Source organism: Bombina bombina, chromosome 7 (assembly GCF_027579735.1).
Source record: "Bombina bombina isolate aBomBom1 chromosome 7, aBomBom1.pri, whole genome shotgun sequence".
NCBI classification, from domain to species: Eukaryota; Metazoa; Chordata; class Amphibia; order Anura; family Bombinatoridae; genus Bombina; species Bombina bombina.
Genome location: NC_069505.1, coordinates 119,909,609 through 119,929,027, shown reverse-complemented (window position 1 = coordinate 119,929,027; position 19,419 = coordinate 119,909,609). Strand labels below are relative to the sequence as shown.

The 19,419-nt window shown below is 39.7% G+C and overlaps 1 protein-coding gene across 1 annotated transcript in view; it reads right to left on the bottom strand.

Moving 5' to 3' along the window:
• Window positions 1-19,419, bottom strand: part of LOC128636266 (ovochymase-2-like) — a 343,532-nt gene that overhangs the window by 81,968 nt on the left and 242,145 nt on the right. Inside the window, 1 exon segment of the mRNA XM_053689302.1 lies at window positions 17,829-17,994. Within this exon segment, the coding sequence (XP_053545277.1) occupies window positions 17,829-17,994 (166 nt within the window).

The following is a 19,419-nucleotide window of genomic DNA, read 5'->3' as shown; positions in this document are numbered from 1 at the left end:
GGGGGGGGGGGGGGTAGTGGGCCTTTTTGCCCTAAAATGCCCGGCCTTTTTTTTGGTCCCGGTCCCAGCCCTGCCTTCCATGCTAAAGGAGAACTGACGTCACAGCTAATGGCATGCATGCGCTCTACATGGAGTGTTCACAGGAGCGTGCATAGCCAGAGCGGCTGAACGTGTTCTCAGAAACAATTTGTGCTTGGTAAGTTAAAAAAAACTTTTTAAAAAAATTATAGTTATACAGGTAGCCCTCAGTTTACGCCGGGGTTAGGTTCCAGAAGGAATGGTTGTAAATCGAAACCGTTGTAAATTGAAACCCAGTTTATAATGTAAGTCAATGGGAAGTGAGGGAGATAGGTTCCAGGCCCCTCTCAAAATTGTCATAATAACACCTAATACATTATTTTTAAAGCTTTGAAATGAAGAATCTAAAATTTAAATGAACAAAAACGTTTGCTAAACAGCATTATAAACCTAATAAAATAATCACACAACACAGACTTCACTTGCATTTTTCTGCAAACAGTTCTTTCTATGCATTCCAATCTGGACTGATTTATAGACAGGAAGATCTTGTTCCTTTGAAATCTGCTCGATAGCTCAGGTCTGGTTAAACTGATTAATTTCAGCTTGCTTGGCTTTGCTGCAACACAAGCGGACAGCTACACTTACAGGCTATTTTAATAAATGAACTGCTTCTCAAAACAGTTATTTATATGCATTCCAATCTGGACTGATTTATAGACAGGATGATCTTGTTCCTTTGAAATCTGCTCAATAGCTCAGGTCTGGTTAAACTGATTATTTTCAGCTTGCTTGGCTTTGCTGCAACACAAGCGGACAGCTACACCTACAGGCTATTTTAATAAATGCACTGCTTCTCAATGCTTTTCAATAGCAGTCACATGACTGGAAAAAAAGGTTGTTATTCTGAAACGGTTTAAATTGAACTGTTGTAAAACGAGGGTCACCTGTATTATGTTTCAAATGTGTGTATAGTGTCCCTTTAAGTAAAAGGCCATCAAATGAACTTTTTGGATTCGGACAAGGAGATGTCCTGATTGATGATATCCAAAAAATCCCTTTAGGTAAAAATCACTATTCAGTCATTAAAACAATCTTATCTTGATGAAAATACGACAATGAAGCTTGCAAGGAAGAGCAAAAAAAACAGAAAGCCTTCTGGCAGCAGATATTGCTGAAAGCAACAAAAACTTCCAAGACAGAAGCTAAATGTCCAAAGCATTCACATTGTAAACGAGAAACCCGTAAGGCTGGTAAATAAACAAATTAATTTTCCAAAGAGGAGAAATTGGTTTAGACACTGGATATATCCAGGATAAGGGGTAGATTTAACAAGGTCCGAATGCCCCTTGTTCCCCCATGTTTCCGTGCGAGCATTCAGGCTCGCCGGAAACAGCAGTTATGAAGCAGCGGTCAAAAGACCACTGCTCCATAACTTGTCCGCTGCCTCTGAGGCTGCGGTCTTCAATCCGCCTGATCCTAAATGCCTGATCCAGCTGATTGACACCCCCTGCTAGTGGCCGATTGGCCGCAAATCTGCAGGGGGCGGCATTGCACAAGCAGTTCTGATGAACTGCTTGTGTAATGATAAATGCCGACAGTGTATGCTGTCAGCATTCAGCGATGTCTGCGGGACATGATACGCTACAGCGTATCATGTAGGACAGACATTGGTAACTCTACCCCTAAGGGTCCACTGATCTAAAGCTCTCTGGGCTGGCGAGATTATTAAAGAATGCTCCCCAGTACTTCAGATGGGCTGGTGGAATGAGCTAAAGACAATTTTTAATCTGAAAACAGGGTGTCTCGCTAAGAGGCGTATACTGCATTTTCGTAAGAAAAGTGCACTATAAATTATGTATTTTAAACATCATACAAACAAATAATTGAACCATTCACACAAAAATAAGCAGAGAAGAATTGTATTGTTAAGGTGCAGCAAAACAAAAATTTTCACAAAATTTTTTATTTTATCAATAACTTAAAATTTGTATGTAAATTACACAGGAAAAAATCATATTAACTATGCACAGTGCAAGTAGTAATTTAAGTACACTGGATGTGCAAAATAAAAAAAAAAAAGCAAGAAATTTGTACTTAAAAGTACAAAATACAAAGCATAATTGTTTGTTTTTTCTTGGGTGTTCCATGGCAGTATATGAAATTGTCTCGCTAATGCCAGCGTAATTCTGTAAAGATTTTCGCATTGAAGATCTCACAGTTTTTTCCCGACAACTAAAAGGTGGCAAGCTTTTCCCAAAACATTCAAAATACTTATAACCCGAATAGAAAAACACATGCATATGAAAATATAGGCGATTGTAAGATGCATAAATTTACTACTAATCTACTGAGTGAAGTGTCCCTTTCCAACAAGCTACAATTACTTTCAATAGAAGACATCTCGCCATTCGCAAGGACTGCCCCTTTTTTTTACGATAATTCCACCAGGGCAGCCCCTGCAAAGGTTGGCGAGATAAACACACCTGAAACTGCGATGTCTAGATAATTGGGCCCTAAGCCTGAACAAACCCCAGCTTTCTGCTGCATGCGCCTATAGTCAGCCCTACCCAGAAACAATCCCCACCACCAAAACAGTTACCTGGTAACAGTGGTAACCCCAGCAGGACCTTTTCTGGTGCAGTGGGATTGGCTGGATGCTGAGTTAGGGCTTTGCATCCAGTGCTGCACAATGCACATCTAAAACAGCACATGGCACTAGCTTGGCATGTCACATGACACCGGCACGGTCTGGCACAGTTTCTCGCAAATAAATATAAGCCGAGACCTTTTGACTGTGACAATATTAGGACTGTGTGTGTGTCCCATGTCACATGACATCAGCAGTCTGGCATAAACTAAAAAAAAATTTTTTTTTAGGACTCTTGGGCCCCTCAACAAAGACTGGGCCCTGCGCAGCTGCCCCTTTTGCCCTGTGTTAAAGACGGCCCTGGTTGTGTGCCTGCATGTATGTGAATGCTGTGTGTGTTGTGTGCCTGCATGTATGTGACTGCTGTGTAGCATTTGTGTGTTATGAATTTTATGTGGCGGCATGTATGTAAATAAAAAATGGTGGTGGTGGTGGTGGGGGGGGGGGGGGGTAGTGGGCCTTTTTGCCCTAAAATGCCCGGCCTTTTTTTTGGTCCCGGTCCCAGCCCTGCCTTCCATGCTAAAGGAGAACTGACGTCACAGCTAATGGCATGCATGCGCTCTACATGGAGTGTTCACAGGAGCGTGCACAGCAAAACAAAAATTTTCACATAATTTTTTATTTTATCAATAACTTAAAATTTGTATGTAAATTACACAGGAAAAAATCATATTAACTATGCACAGTGCAAGTAGTATTCTGAAACGGTGTAAATTGAACTGTTGTAAAACGAGGGTCACCTGTATTATGTTTCAAATGTGTGTATAGTGTCCCTTTAAGTAAAAGGCCATCAAATGAACTTTTTGGATTCGGACAAGGAGATGTCCTGATTGATGATATCCAAAAAATCCCTTTAGGTAAAAATCACTATTCAGTCATTAAAACAATCTTATCTTGATGAAAATACGACAATGAAGCTTGCAAGGAAGAGCAAAAAAAACAGAAAGCCTTCTGGCAGCAGATATTGCTGAAAGCAACAAAAACTTCCAAGACAGAAGCTAAATGTCCAAAGCATTCACATTGTAAACGAGAAACCCGTAAGGCTGGTAAATAAACAAATTAATTTTCCAAAGAGGAGAAATTGGTTTAGACACTGGATATATCCAGGATAAGGGGTAGATTTAACAAGGTCCGAATGCCCCTTGTTCCCCCATGTTTCCGTGCGAGCATTCAGGCTCGCCGGAAACAGCAGTTATGAAGCAGCGGTCAAAAGACCACTGCTCCATAACTTGTCCGCTGCCTCTGAGGCTGCGGTCTTCAATCCGCCTGATCCTAAATGCCTGATCCAGCTGATTGACACCCCCTGCTAGTGGCCGATTGGCCGCAAATCTGCAGGGGGCGGCATTGCACAAGCAGTTCTGATGAACTGCTTGTGTAATGATAAATGCCGACAGTGTATGCTGTCAGCATTCAGCGATGTCTGCGGGACATGATACGCTACAGCGTATCATGTAGGACAGACATTGGTAACTCTACCCCTAAGGGTCCACTGATCTAAAGCTCTCTGGGCTGGCGAGATTATTAAAGAATGCTCCCCAGTACTTCAGATGGGCTGGTGGAATGAGCTAAAGACAATTTTTAATCTGAAAACAGGGTGTCTCGCTAAGAGGCGTATACTGCATTTTCGTAAGAAAAGTGCACTATAAATTATGTATTTTAAACATCATACAAACAAATAATTGAACCATTCACACAAAAATAAGCAGAGAAGAATTGTATTGTTAAGGTGCAGCAAAACAAAAATTTTCACAAAATTTTTTATTTTATCAATAACTTAAAATTTGTATGTAAATTACACAGGAAAAAATCATATTAACTATGCACAGTGCAAGTAGTAATTTAAGTACACTGGATGTGCAAAATAAAAAAAAAAAGCAAGAAATTTGTACTTAAAAGTACAAAATACAAAGCATAATTGTTTGTTTTTTCTTGGGTGTTCCATGGCAGTATATGAAATTGTCTCGCTAATGCCAGCGTAATTCTGTAAAGATTTTCGCATTGAAGATCTCACAGTTTTTTCCCGACAACTAAAAGGTGGCAAGCTTTTCCCAAAACATTCAAAATACTTATAACCCGAATAGAAAAACACATGCATATGAAAATATAGGCGATTGTAAGATGCATAAATTTACTACTAATCTACTGAGTGAAGTGTCCCTTTCCAACAAGCTACAATTACTTTCAATAGAAGACATCTCGCCATTCGCAAGGACTGCCCCTTTTTTTTACGATAATTCCACCAGGGCAGCCCCTGCAAAGGTTGGCGAGATAAACACACCTGAAACTGCGATGTCTAGATAATTGGGCCCTAAGCCTGAACAAACCCTTGATCTCCAAACACTTAAAAATGTTCCCTGTAGAATGAAACAGAAAAGACAAAATATAATTAAAGAGTTAGCAGATAAGTCATTTCATGAACCGAATCGCAAAAAGAAGAATCCTTGAAATTCTAAAAGAATTACATTTCTCGAAAAAGCACAAGCACTAAAACCTAAAAGAAACACACTCAACACACACAGTGGGTATAATAGTATTTTAGGGCTATAAGTCTCACAATAACTTGTGCGTATAACACCTTTACAAGACGATTGCCAAAACAGTATAAAATGCAACAAAACTTCTGAAAGTATAGTCCATCAAGTGATTATTCTTGATGTATTATCTCAATCCGTTGTAAATATCAAAGTCCTCTTGTGGAGTGCTGCTGTATTATTGGCATGTGGGTTCCGTTAGGCTACCAAGAAGGAGATGTAACGTTGAGACTTTTCAAAATTATTTTTAGTTTTTCAGTTGAAAGTAACTTTATGAGTTTAATGTTTTTATATAATAGAAAGGCTGAGTATTAAGTAGCCGTATGTACTGTGAAGTTGTTAGGATATTTGTTGGATTCTGGTTGATATGGGAACCAGGCTATATTAGGATACGTTGTGGGGTTTTAATTTACTTATCTACCATAGCTTATACTGTAGGAATGATTAATTTTTTTACATATAGAGGTTTGGATTTTAATACATGGGACTGTGTAGCATATAAGATTAGTGGGGATGAATTTGAAAGAGATATTATTATAATTTTTAGGTATAGAGATTTCCTTTTAGCTTATAAATTTATATTTGCCATTTTTTCTTAACTTAGTTTGCAGTAAAGTATGGATATTATTATTGCATCTTTATGAAGTGATAAATTGAAAAATGTATTAATTAATTCTGTGGGTATGACAAGACTTATGCTCAGAGAGACCAGTAGATGGCCATATTTAGACAAATTATATATAGAACATCTCGTAACCCTCTTGATTCATCAACTCGTGAGAAAGTCTGACGAAACACATAGAAGTTTACAGTGATGTTAGTCATATGCCTTGTGCTCTACACAGGAAGATCTAGAAGATTCAGGTCATTGTAAAGAGGTGGAAGATTTTTATTTCCAAGATTGACAAAAGGAACAAAAAAACCAACCTTTTTTTATTTTCCATTAGACTTCTTTCCCTGAGGTTAATTTTCTTCAAGATACAGTGGAAATGAGAACGTCAAGACCAGGGGGCATATTTATCAAGTTCCGTATGGCGCTTGAGGCCTCTTGTTTCCGGCGAGCCTTCAGGTCTAAAGACCGCTGCTACATAACTTGTCCGCCTGCTCTGAGGTGGCGGACAGAAATCAACCCGATCAAATTCGATCGGGTTGATTGACACCCCCTGCTAGCCGCCCGCGAATCTGCAGGGGGCGGCATTGCACCAGCAGTTCACAAGAACTACTGGTGCAATGATAAATGCAGACAGCCTCTCTGGTCAGCACCGCTAAAGTCATTTACTTAGCATAAAATAAAAAATGAGACCATAAATAAGTGCAATAGTAAACTTAAAAAGTTTCAAAAAATGTTGAAAATCTTAATTCAGAGAGTCTTCTGAGATTTGCTCAGACAAACCATCACACCAAGCTGCAACAGAGGTATACTTGCTGAAAAAAGGCCTTTCAATGAATGGTTACCAATTTCATGTGGTACCTTTAAGATGTACTATCCTCTAAGGGAATAGCAGTGAGTTTGGCTAAAATGAAATAGGACCACACACCATTGGAAAAGTTTCCTAAAGCTCTACATTAGAAGCCAGTAAAGGAAAAAAGAGAAGACCTGGCTTGGTTCACTCTTTGAAAATTACTTTAATAAGAGGCTCAGGAAAAAAACACTAAAAATCAAATCCAGTTAGTAGTTTGGAATGTTTTTACTCAGATGTTTTAGGGTCTCGGACACCTAAAATACATAAAACATATTTAAAGGGACAGTCTAGTCAAAATTAAACTTTCATATTGCAGATAGGGCATACAATTTTAAATAGATTTCAATTTTACTTTTATCATTACATTTGCTTTGTTCTCTTGGTATTCTTTGTTGAAAGCTAAACATAGGTAGGCTCATATGCAAATTTCTAAGCCCTTGAAGGCCGCCTCTTATCTCAGGGCATTTTCACAGTTTTTACAACTAGACAGTGCTAGTTCATGTGTGCCTTACAGATAAGATTGTGCTCACTCCCTTTGAGCTCCCTAGGAGTCAGCACTGTTTGGGTAAAATGCAAGTTTATTAAAAGAACTGAAATAAGGAGCTCTGAAGTAGACTATCCATTTAATCATAGAACTAAAATGTTCAAGCTCAAACATGAAAGAAAACAACCTGAGCTGCATCCAGGTGGATTCCGAAAATGGCAGGGTGGTGAAAGAATACACCGGGATGCAGCAAAGGCAAACAGAGCATTACAAAAAAAAAAAAAACTGCCTGTAATAAGTATGAAAAAAATACCTAACTGCACACAATAAGTATTAAAAAAAAAACCTAAGCGCCCGCAATAAGTATTTAAAAAAAAAAAACCTATCCGCCCGTACCAAGTATTAAAAAAAACAACAACTACCTAATAAAATTATTAACCCCTAAATCCGCAAACCCCAAAATCGCAAACTAACCAATACATCTATTAACCCCTAAACCACCAACCCCCCACAACACATTAAACCTAACTTGCCTATTAACTCCTACACCGCCAATCCCCACAACGCAAAAAACTAATTTAATGACTAAGCCCCCTAACCTAACACCCCCTAAATTAACCCCTTAATTACAATAAAAAGAAACTACATTACAATTAAAGATACAAAAAAAATTACATTAGATCAATCGAATTACAACAAATAAAAAAGGCTAACATTATAAAAAAATTAATAAACACATTCTCCAGAATAAAAAAAAAATAAACTTAATCCCTATGAAAATAAAAAAGCCCACCCAAAATAAAAACACCCACTAATCTAATGCTAAACTTCCAATAGGCCCTTAAAAGGGTTTTTTGTAGGGCATTGCCCTAAGTTAAACAGCTCTTTTACATTAAAAATAAAGAAAGTCCCCCCTAACAGTAAAACCCCTCACCCACCAAACCCCACCAAATAAAAAAAAAAACTAACACTAAAAAAACTAAACTACCCATTGCCCTAAAAAGGGCATTTGTATGGGCATTGCCCTTAAAGGGGCATTTAGCTCTTTTTCACTGCCCTTAAAAGGGCATTCATTTAGTTAAAAAAAAAAATAACACTAAAGCCCCAAATAGGTACTCACAGTTTCAGAAATCCAGCAGAGAACGTCTTCTTCCAGGCGGGTCCATCATCTTCATCCACAGCAAAGGCGGTGAGGAGCGGAGGTCCGGATCGGTCTTCCCGAGTGTGGCGATCATCGGCGGCAGTGGCACTCCTCAAAGGTGGCAGTCATCGGTGAAGGTGTAGAGATTCCTCTTCATGCGATCGTCCGCCGCACACTGGAGAAAGAATTCAAGGTACCCTATTTATTGGGGTACCTTGAATTCCTATTGTCTGAAATTTTAAAAATCAGACAATAGGATGAGAGCTACTGAAATCTTATTGGCTGATTTGAACAGCCAATAGGATTTCAGTAGCTCTCATTCTAATGGCTGTTTTGAAAAAATCAGCAGCCAATAGAATGAGAGCTACTGAAATCTTATTGGCTGATTTGAACAGTCAATAGGATTTTAGTAGCTCTAATCCTATTAACTGTTTTGAAAAATTCAGCCAATAGGAATGCAAAGTACCCCAAATGGATTGTGGTACCTTGCATTCTTTCTTAAAGGGACATGAAACCCAAAAATGTTCTTTCATGATTCAGTTAGAGAATACAATTTTAAACAACTTTCTAATTTACTTCTATTATCTAATTTGTTTCATTCTCTTGGTATCATTTGTTGAAGGAGCAGCAATGCACTAATGGTTTCTAACTGAACTCATGGGTGAGCCAATCACAATCGAGATATATATGCAACCACCAATCAACAGCTAGAACCTAGATTCTCTGCTGCTCATGAGCTTGCCTAGATAAACCTTTCAGCAAAGGATAACAAGAGAAGGAAGCAAATTAAACAATAGAAGTAAATTGGAAAGTTGTTAGAAATTGTATTCTCTATCTGAATCATGAAAGAAATTTTTTGGGTTTCATGTCCCTTTCAGTATACCACGGACGATCGGATGAAGAGGAGCCTCCATGTCGCCAAGGACCGCCACCGGTCTGGAAGAAGACCTTTTCCGCCGGACTTCTGAAACCATGAGTACCTATTTGGGGCTTTAGTGTTAGTTTTTTTTATTTTTTAACCTTTTTGGGGGGATCACTCCGAAAAAGAACTAAATGCCCTTTTAAGGGCAGTGAAAAAGAGCTAAATGCTCTTTTAAGGCCAATGCTCATACAAATGCCCTTTCAGGGCAATAGGTAGATTAGGTTTATTAGTGTTTTTTTATTTTGGGGGGTTTGGTGGGCGGAGGGTTTTACTGAGGGGACTTTTTTTATTTTGTAATGTAAAAGAGCTGTTTAACTTAGGACAATGCCCTACAAAAAGCCCTTTTAAGGGCTATTGCTAGTTTAGCATTAGATTAGGGGGTGTTTTTATTTGGGGGGGGGTTATTTTCATAGGGATTAGGTTTAATATTTTTATTTTGGATAATGTGTTTATTTTTTACTGTAGTTCTATTTTTTATTTTTTGTATTTACAATTTATAGACTGTCCTCTGGGCAGGCTTACCAACTAGTAGAAAATAAAATTATTACCAGTGGATCTACAGAGGATATAAGGATGCATTAAGATGTATCTCCCAGGTGAATTAACTGAATAGTAAATAACAGTTATTACCACATAATACAGTTTCCATTATTACTAGACTAAGTATGAAAAGTCTAGGTGATAAAGGTACAATTAGTTACATGTGTATGTCCCATGAATATGATGTACCTCAGAGTGATATACCCACTAATAGCTTGCAGGCTATGTGAGTGCAACAAAATGTTTTCACTTACAAGATGCATCCACTCTACTATGCTAACCAGCTGGAGAAAAGACTGCTTCTAGTAGACAGTTGATTCATTGTTGTAAACATAAAAGCAGAGTATCTGTGTGTGCTTGGAGAATATTAACGACCCAACAGGAAGAGGTTAAGGGACTGGTTCCCGCAATACCTGTTGCGGGCTTGTGAATAACTCCTCAATGGGAGTGATTATGTCACTACCCAATACTCCAATCTCCCCCCTGTCCCAAGTAGCAGTTTTCTGAGGGGGAAAATAACCCCCCTTCTCAATGAAGAATCTGGAGCACCTTTACCTTTCTCCTGTGGAGGCAAAGATAAGACTGGAATACCAGAGAGGTGGGAGAGATTAAAAGCTGTTAGAGCTTTGAGAATCTTTGCCTCCTCCTAGTGGCCAGGAGTTGAATCCCAGGAAAGAAAAAGATGTTAAGACACATATATGTCTTAAAATAATATATATGCACATAAGGTGAAAAAAATACAGCTTTTTATGTAAAAGGTGCAAGTGTTCTTATATACTTTGTTTCAAATATGCAGTATTGCAATTGTGCAGGAAAACATAATTTATGCTTACCTGATAAATTCCTTTCTCCTGTAGTGTGGTCAGTCCACGGGTCATCATTACTTCTGGGATATTAACTCCTCCCCAACAGGAAGTGCAAGAGGATCACCCAGCAGAGCTGCCATATAGCTCCTCCCCTCTACGTCACACCCAGTCATTCGACCAAGAACCAACGAGAAAGGAGAAGCTAAAGGGTGCAGTGGTGACTGGAGTATAATTAAAAAATTTAGACCTGCCATAAAAAACAGGGCGGGCCGTGGACTGACCACACTACAGGAGAAAGGAATTTATCAGGTAAGCATAAATTATGTTTTCTCCTGTTAAGTGTGGTCAGTCCACGGGTCATCATTACTTCTGGGATACCAATACCAAAGCTAAAGTACACGGATGACGGGAGGGACAGGCAGGATCTTTATACGGAAGGAACCACTGCCTGAAGAACCTTTCTCCCAAAAATAGCCTCTGAAGAAGCAAAAGTGTCAAATTTGTAAAATTTGGAAAAAGTATGAAGCGAAGACCAAGTTGCAGCCTTGCAAATCTGTTCAACAGAGGCCTCATTCTTAAAGGCCCAAGTGGAAGCCACAGCTCTAGTGGAATGAGCTGTAATTCTTTCAGGAGGCTGCTGTCCAGCAGTCTCATAAGCTAAACGTATTATACTACGAAGCCAAAAAGAGAGAGAGGTAGCAGAAGCTTTTTGACCTCTCCTCTGAACAGAATAAACGACAAACAGGGAAGACGTTTGTCGAAAATCTTTAGTTGCCTGTAAATAAAATTTTAGGGCACGAACTACATCCAGATTGTGCAGAATTCGTTCCTTCTTTGAAGAAGGATTTGGACACAAGGATGGAACAACAATCTCTTGATTGATATTCCTGTTAGTGACTACCTTAGGTAAGAACCCAGGTTTAGTACGCAGAACTACCTTATCTGAGTGAAAAATCAAATAAGGAGAATCACAATGTAAGGCTGATAACTCAGAGACTCTTCGAGCCGAGGAAATAGCCATTAAAAACAGAACCTTCCAAGATAACAATTTTGTATCAATGGAATGAAGGGGTTCAAACGGAACGCCCTGTAAAACGTTAAGAACAAGGTTTAAACTCCATGGCGGAGCAACAGTTTTAAACACAGGCTTAATCCTGGCCAAAGCCTGACAAAAAGCCTGAACGTCTGGAACTTCTGACAGACGTTTGTGTAACAGAATGGACAGAGCTGAGATCTGTCCCTTTAAGGAACTAGCGGATAAACCCTTTTCTAAACCTTCTTGTAGAAAAGACAATATCCTAGGAATCCTAACCTTACTCCAAGAGTAACCTTTGGATTCGCACCAATATAGGTATTTACGCCATATTTTATGGTAAATCTTTCTGGTAACAGGCTTCCTAGCCTGTATTAAGGTATCAATTACTGACTCAGAAAATCCACGTTTTGATAAAATCAAGCGTTCAATCTCCAGGCAGTCAGCTTCAGAGAAATTAGATTTTGATGTTTGAAGGGACCCTGAATCAGAAGGTCCTGTCTCAGAGGCAGAGACCAAGGTGGACAGGATGACATGTCCACTAGATCTGCATACCAGGTCCTGCGTGGCCACGCAGGCGCTATTAGAATCACTGATGCTCTCTCCTGTTTGATCCTGGCAATCAATCGAGGAAGCATCGGGAAGGGTGGAAACACATAAGCCCTCCCGAAGGTCCAAGGTGCTGTCAAAGCATCTACCAGGGCCGCTCCCGGATCCCTGGATCTGGACCCGTAACGAGGAAGCTTGGCGTTCTGTCGAGACGCCATGAGATCTATTTCTGGTTTGCCCCAACGTCGAAGTATTTGGGCAAAGACCTCAGGATGAAGTTCCCACTCCCCCGGATGAAAAGTCTGACGACTTAGGAAATCCGCCTCCCAGTTCTCCACTCCCGGAATGTGGATTGCTGATAGGTGGCAAGAGTGAGACTCTGCCCAGCGAATTATCTTTGATACTTCCATCATCGCTAGGGAGCTTCTTGTCCCTCCTTGATGGTTGATGTAAGCTACAGTCGTGATGTTGTCCGACTGAAATCTGATGAACCCCCGAGTTGTTAACTGGAGGGCATTGAGAACTGCTCTCAATTCCAGAATGTTTATTGGAAGGAGACTCTCCTCCTGAGTCCATGATCCCTGAGCCTTCAGGGAATTCCAGACAGCGCCCCAACCTAGCAGGCTGGCGTCTGTTGTTACAATCGTCCAATCTGGCCTGCTGAATGGCATCCCCCTGGACAGATGTGGCCAAGAAAGCCACCACAGAAGAGAATTTCTGGTCTCTTGATCCAGATTCAGAGTAGGGGACAAATCTGAGTAATCCCCATTCCACTGACTTAGCATGCACAATTGTAGCGGTCTGAGGTGTAGGCGTGCAAAGGGTACTATGTCCATTGCCGCTACCATTAAGCCGATCACCTCCATGCATTGAGCCACTGACGGGTGTTGAATGGAATGAAGGACACGGCAAGCGTTTTGAAGTTTTGTTAACCTGTCTTCTGTCAGGTAGATCTTCATTTCTACAGAATCTATAAGAGTCCCCAAGAAGGGAACTCTTGTGAGTGGAAAGAGAGAACTCTTCTTTTCGTTTACCTTCCACCCATGCGATCTTAGAAATGCCAGTACTAACTCTGTATGAGACTTGGCAGTTTGAAAGCTTGAAGCTTGTATCAGAATGTCGTCTAGGTATGGAGCTACCGAAATTCCTCGCGGTCTTAGCACCGCCAGAAGAGCCCCCAGAACCTTTGTGAAGATTCTTGGAGCCGTAGCCAACCCGAATGGAAGAGCTACAAACTGGTAATGCCTGTCTAGGAAGGCAAACCTTAAGTACCAGTAATGATCTCTGTGAATCGGTATGTGAAGGTAAGCATCCTTTAAATCCACTGTGGTCATGTACTGACCCTTTTGGATCATGGGTAGAATTGTCCGAATAGTTTCCATTTTGAACGATGGAACTCTTAGGAATTTGTTTAGGATCTTTAAATCCAAGATTGGTCTGAAGGTTCCTTCTTTCTTGGGAACCACAAACAGATTTGAGTAAAACCCCTGTCCGTGTTCCGACCGCGGAACCGGATGGATCACTCCCATTAGTAACAGATCTTGTACACAGCGTAGAAACGCCTCTTTCTTTATTTGGTTTGTTGACAACCTTGACAGATGGAATCTCCCCTTTGGGGGAGAGGATTTGAAGTCCAGAAGATATCCCTGAGATATGATCTCTAACGCCCAGGGATCCTGGACATCTCTTGCCCAAGCCTGGGCGAAGAGAGAAAGTCTGCCCCCCACTAGATCCGTTCCCGGATCGGGGGCCCTCAATTCATGCTGTCTTTGGGGCAGCAGCAGGTTTTCTGGCCTGCTTGCCCTTGTTCCATGACTGGTTAGGTCTCCAGCCTTGTCTGTAGCGAGCAACAGCTCCTTCCTGCTTTGGTGCAGAGGAAGTTGATGCTGCTCCTGCCTTGAAATTACGAAAGGAACGAAAATTAGATTGTCTAGCCTTAGGTTTGGCTCTGTCTTGAGGCAGGGCATGGCCTTTACCTCCTGTAATGTCAGCGATAATTTCTTTCAAACCGGGCCCGAATAAGGTCTGCCCTTTGAAAGGTATGTTAAGTAACTTAGATTTAGAAGTAACGTCAGCTGACCAGGATTTTAGCCACAGTGCTCTGCGTGCCTGAATGGCGAATCCGGAATTCTTAGCCGTAAGTTTAGTTAAATGTACTACGGCATCTGAAACAAATGAATTATCTAGCTTAAGTGTTTTAAGCCTGTTTGAAATCTCTTCGATAGTAATTGAGTCAAGAGTCTCTTCCAGGGACTCGGACCAAAAAGCGGCCGCGGCCGTGACAGACGCAATACATGCAAGGGGTTGCAATATAAAACCTTGTTGAACAAATATTTTCTTAAGGTAACCCTCTAATTTTTTATCCATTGGATCTGAAAAGGCACAGCTATCCTCCACCGGGATAGTGGTACGCTTAGCCAGAGTAGAAACCGCTCCCTCCACCTTAGGGATCGTCTGCCATAAGTCCTGTGTGGTGGCGTCTATTGGGAACATTTTTCTAAATACAGGAGGGGGGGAAAAGGGTACACCGGGCCTATCCCACTCCTTAGTAATTATCTCTGTAAGCCTCTTAGGTATAGGAAATACGTCAGTACTCGCCGGTACCGCATAGTATCTATCCAGCCTACATAATTTCTCTGGGATTGCAACGGTGTTACAATCATTCAGAGCCGCTAATACCTCCCCTAGTAGAACGCGGAGGTTTTCTAGCTTAAACTTAAAATTAGAAATGTCTGAATCCACTCTATTGGGATCAGAACCGTCACCTGCAGATTGAAGCTCTCCGTCCTCATGTTCCGCATACTGTGACCCAGTATCTGACATGGCCCTAGTATTATCAGCGCACTCTGTTCTCACCCCAGAGTGGTCACGCTTCCCTCTAAGTTCTGGTAATTTAGACAAAACTTCAGTCATAACATTAGCCATGTCCTGCAATGTGATTTGTAATGGCCGCCCTGAAGTACCCGGCGTTACCATATCACGCACCTCCCGAGCGGGAGATGCAGGTACTGACACGTGAGGGGAGTTAGTCGGCATAACTTTCCTCTCGTTGTCTGGTGAATGATGTTCAATTTGTACAGATTGACTTTTATTTAAAGTAGCATCAATGCAATTAGTACATAAGTTTCTATTGGGCTCCACTTTGGCTTTAGCACATATAGCACAGAGATATTCCTCTGAGTCAGACATGTTAAACACACTAGCAATTAAACCAGCAACTTGGAAATACTTTTAAATTTAATTTTCAAATAGTATGAAAAAAACGTACTGTGCCTTTAAGAAGCACAGAAAGTTATGACAGTTGAGTAACAATAAAACGGATAAACTATAAAATCAAATTCTTTCCGGTAAAAATACAAATTTAGCAAAGGATTGCCCCCATTAGCAATGGATAACTAACCCTTAAATAGCAGAAAAAATGTACAGAATATAAAAATTTTTATCACAGTCAAAGCACAATCTCACAGGTCTGCTGTGAGTGATTACCTCCCTCAAAATAACTTTTGAAGACCCTTGAGCTCTGTAGAGACGAACCGGATCATGCAGGGAAGAAAAACAGACTTGTGACTGAATTTCTGATGCGTAGTAAAAGCGCCAAATTAAGCCCCTCCCCCTCACACACAACAGTGAGGGAGATCAGTAAACTGTCATAAATTAAATAAAACGACTGCCAAGTGGATAAAAATAGTGCCCAAAACAATTTTTCACCCAGTACCTCAGAAAATTAAATGATTTAACATGCCAGCAAAACGTTTAACATCAAATAAATAAATTGTCACAGAAAGCCTGCTGCTAGCCGTTCTCACTGCAAGATAGGCTAAAGTTTTATTCATACAGTATCATTCCAGTGAAGTGCCATTCCCCAGAATACTGAAGTGAAAATATACATACCAGTGATACCAGTTGCTACTACTACAGTGATACCAGTTGCTACTACTGCATTTAAGGCTGAACTTACTTTATATAGGTATTTGCAGTATTTTCTAGTCAATTCCATTCTCAGAAAATAATATGCTGCTACATACCTCTTTGCAGGTGAACCTGCCCGCTGTCCCCTGATCTGAAGTTTACCTCACTCCTCAGATGGCCGAGAACAGCAACATGATCTTAACTACTCCGGTTAAAATCATACAGAAACTCAGGTAGATTCTTCTTCAAATTCTCCCTGAGAAGGAACAACACACTCCGGTGCTGTTTTAAAATAACAAACTTTTGATTGAAGTTATAAAAACTAAGTAAAATCACCACAGTCCTCTCACACATCCTATCTATTAGTTGGGTGCAAGAGAATGACTGGGTGTGACGTAGAGGGGAGGAGCTATATGGCAGCTCTGCTGGGTGATCCTCTTGCACTTCCTGTTGGGGAGGAGTTAATATCCCAGAAGTAATGATGACCCGTGGACTGACCACACTTAACAGGAGAAATGTATGTTTCACTGGCATTCACTTTTTGTGTATTTTGATTTCAGTGATTATCTTAAAAATATAATGTTTATTAGTGAGCGCAGGATGAGGATTACCAAAGGAATCCCAACTTTTACCTCCACTCAGCCAAATGTAAGATATTTAAGGGATATGTCTCATTTTAAAATGTTGTAATGTTTTAAATCCCTGCAGCAATGCACTACTGGGACCTACCTAGCTGAACACATATGGTGAGCCAGTGACAGTCACATGTGTGTGTAACCACCAATCAGCAGCTGACTCCCAGAAGAGCATTGCTGCTCCTGAGCCTACCTAGTAAATTTCATAATAAACTGAAAAGTCTATTGAAATGACATGCTCACAAGAGTTTTAACTTTCGATCCCTTCTTGTGTCTGCTCTTCTTGTTTTCCCAACCCCTTTCACTGGGTGTCCCAGACGAACCTTATCAGCAATGCTAAACTGAGAGCTTCTAAGTACGTTTTTAGAAGGTTTTATATTGGATTTTTAGATCAGTATCTGTGTCTTCTTTATAGTAGTGTCTATTACATGCAGTTATATGAACATTGGTGAACACTGTTCCTTTAAATGATTAGAAGTTAAGAATTTAAAAAATATTTGTTGAAATAAAAAAAAAAAGATTAAAGGGACAGTTCAGTCAAAATTAAACTTGCATGATTCAGAAACAATTTACTTTTATCATCAAATTTGCTTTGTTCACTTTTTATTCTTTGTTGAACGCTAAATCTAGGTAGGATCATAAACTGATTTCTAAGCTGTTGAATGCATCCTGTTACCTCAGTGCATTTTTACAGTCTTTTTACAATCAGGCAACACTAGTTCATGTGCAATATAGATAACATTGTGCTCAGTTATGCATGAGTCAGCCCTGATTGGCTAAAACACGTCTGTCAACAGAACTGCAATAAGGGGGCAGTCTGCAGAAGCTTAGATACAAGGTAATCACAGAGGTTAAAAGAGTATTAATATAACTGTATTGGTTATGCAAAATTGGGGAATGGGTAATAAAGGGATTATCTTTCTTTTTATACAATAAACATTTTCAAGTAGACTGTCTCATTAAGCTACAACTGTTTAAACTGTTGTTAAAATGATAAAAAAATGAAATTTAAATTCTATAGCTGAATCAATAAAGTTTAATTTTGAATTTCATGTTCCTTCAATTACTGAAATACTAGGTATATAGTAGATAGGTATTAATAGTTAAAACAATCTTTTGTAGCTAGTACAATGTTCGGGGTTCATACCTGGGACATTTAATATGTGGTTGATCCAGTCAAGTAGCATAGTCACATTAGTATACACTCCAGGCTTTGAATTATCCATGCAGTTGACACCAAAGCTTGCAACTCCATTTATAGAATAGATCTTTAAATCATCTGAAAGACAAACCAGTGGACCTCCAGCCTTCACCTGAAAAAAGGTGTCTTGGTATTGTCATGTAGTATATATCAGAACAAAACTGACATAGCTTCCAATAGTAGCTGTAAAGGTTCTTACGTAGCCAAAGTTAAAATAAAACAGATATACACAATGACAATGCCCAAATACCCTAGTAAATAAAATCCCCAGACCATGATACTAATAGGTTTAAGAAATGTAGTATCCTATTTAAAGGGATATCAAACCCAAAACTTTTTTTGTGATTTAGACATCATACAATGTAAAAAAGGTTTCTAATTGACCTCTATGGTAGGAAATAGTGCTGTCAACTAGTGCTCTTGCAAATGGGTAATAATCTTACAAAACTATTGCTATATAGTTGCTCCAGACACATGCACGCTCCTAAGTTTACATCCCTGATTTTCAACAAAAGACACCAAGAGAATGAAGACAATTTGATAATCTAAGTAAATTAGAAAGTTGTTTAAAATTCTCTGTTCTATCTGAATCATAAAAGAAAAAATATTGGGTTTTATGCCCCTTTAATTCCATAAGGTTAAAAGGCAATTTATGTAGGTGTTGGGTGCTAGGGGACACTTGTATGGGTAAGTTATGGATGGTAAGACCTTGACTGGTGAGTAGAAATTAGGTTCTTGTTATAGAAGGGAATAATTGTAGGGGTAGCATGAAGGATAGCTGTGGGTGTTGTGAAGGGTAGGACCTTGTGGTGTGAGTGTTAGGTGCTAGTTGGAGAGAGCACTTGAGATGATTGTGTCATAAAGGGCTTGGCCCTTGAATGCATAAAAGGTGCTAGATGAAAGGGTCAGGGGGAACTTTCACTAGAGGCCATAGAAGGTAGGTGGAAATAGTTTCTTTTAAAGTTGCATCGGCACAAACTTATGTAATATAATAACACTAATAATAATAAGCAGCTGGGTCAGTCATGGTTATTTTGGTAGGTCATTGTTTTATGCAGGTTGCATTGTGGTGGCATTTAAAGGGACATGATTCAGATAGAGCGTGCAATATTAAACAACTTTCTAATTTACTTATATTGCCAAATTTTCTTCATTCTCTTTGCATCTTTTGTAGAAAAGCAGGAATGTAAGCTTAGTGTATGGCAGCAGCTTTGCAAGAACGTTTTCATATGCAAGCGCAATAGATAGCAGCACTATTTCCTGCAATGTAGTGCTTCAAACACATACGTAGGTACCTTTTCAACAAAGAATAACATGGGAATGAAGCAACTTTGATAATAGAAGTAAACTGGAAATGTTTTTCAAAATGGTATGCACTGTCTGGATCACATCACAAAATACATTTTTTGGGGCTTCATATTGCTGCAAAATGGTTGAGAAACACTGTTTTAAATCACTTTAGAGAGAGACGAACATACATATATTCAAGTAATTTAGAATAGTCACAAATCTCTGCACTTGCCAGTTTTACTCAATA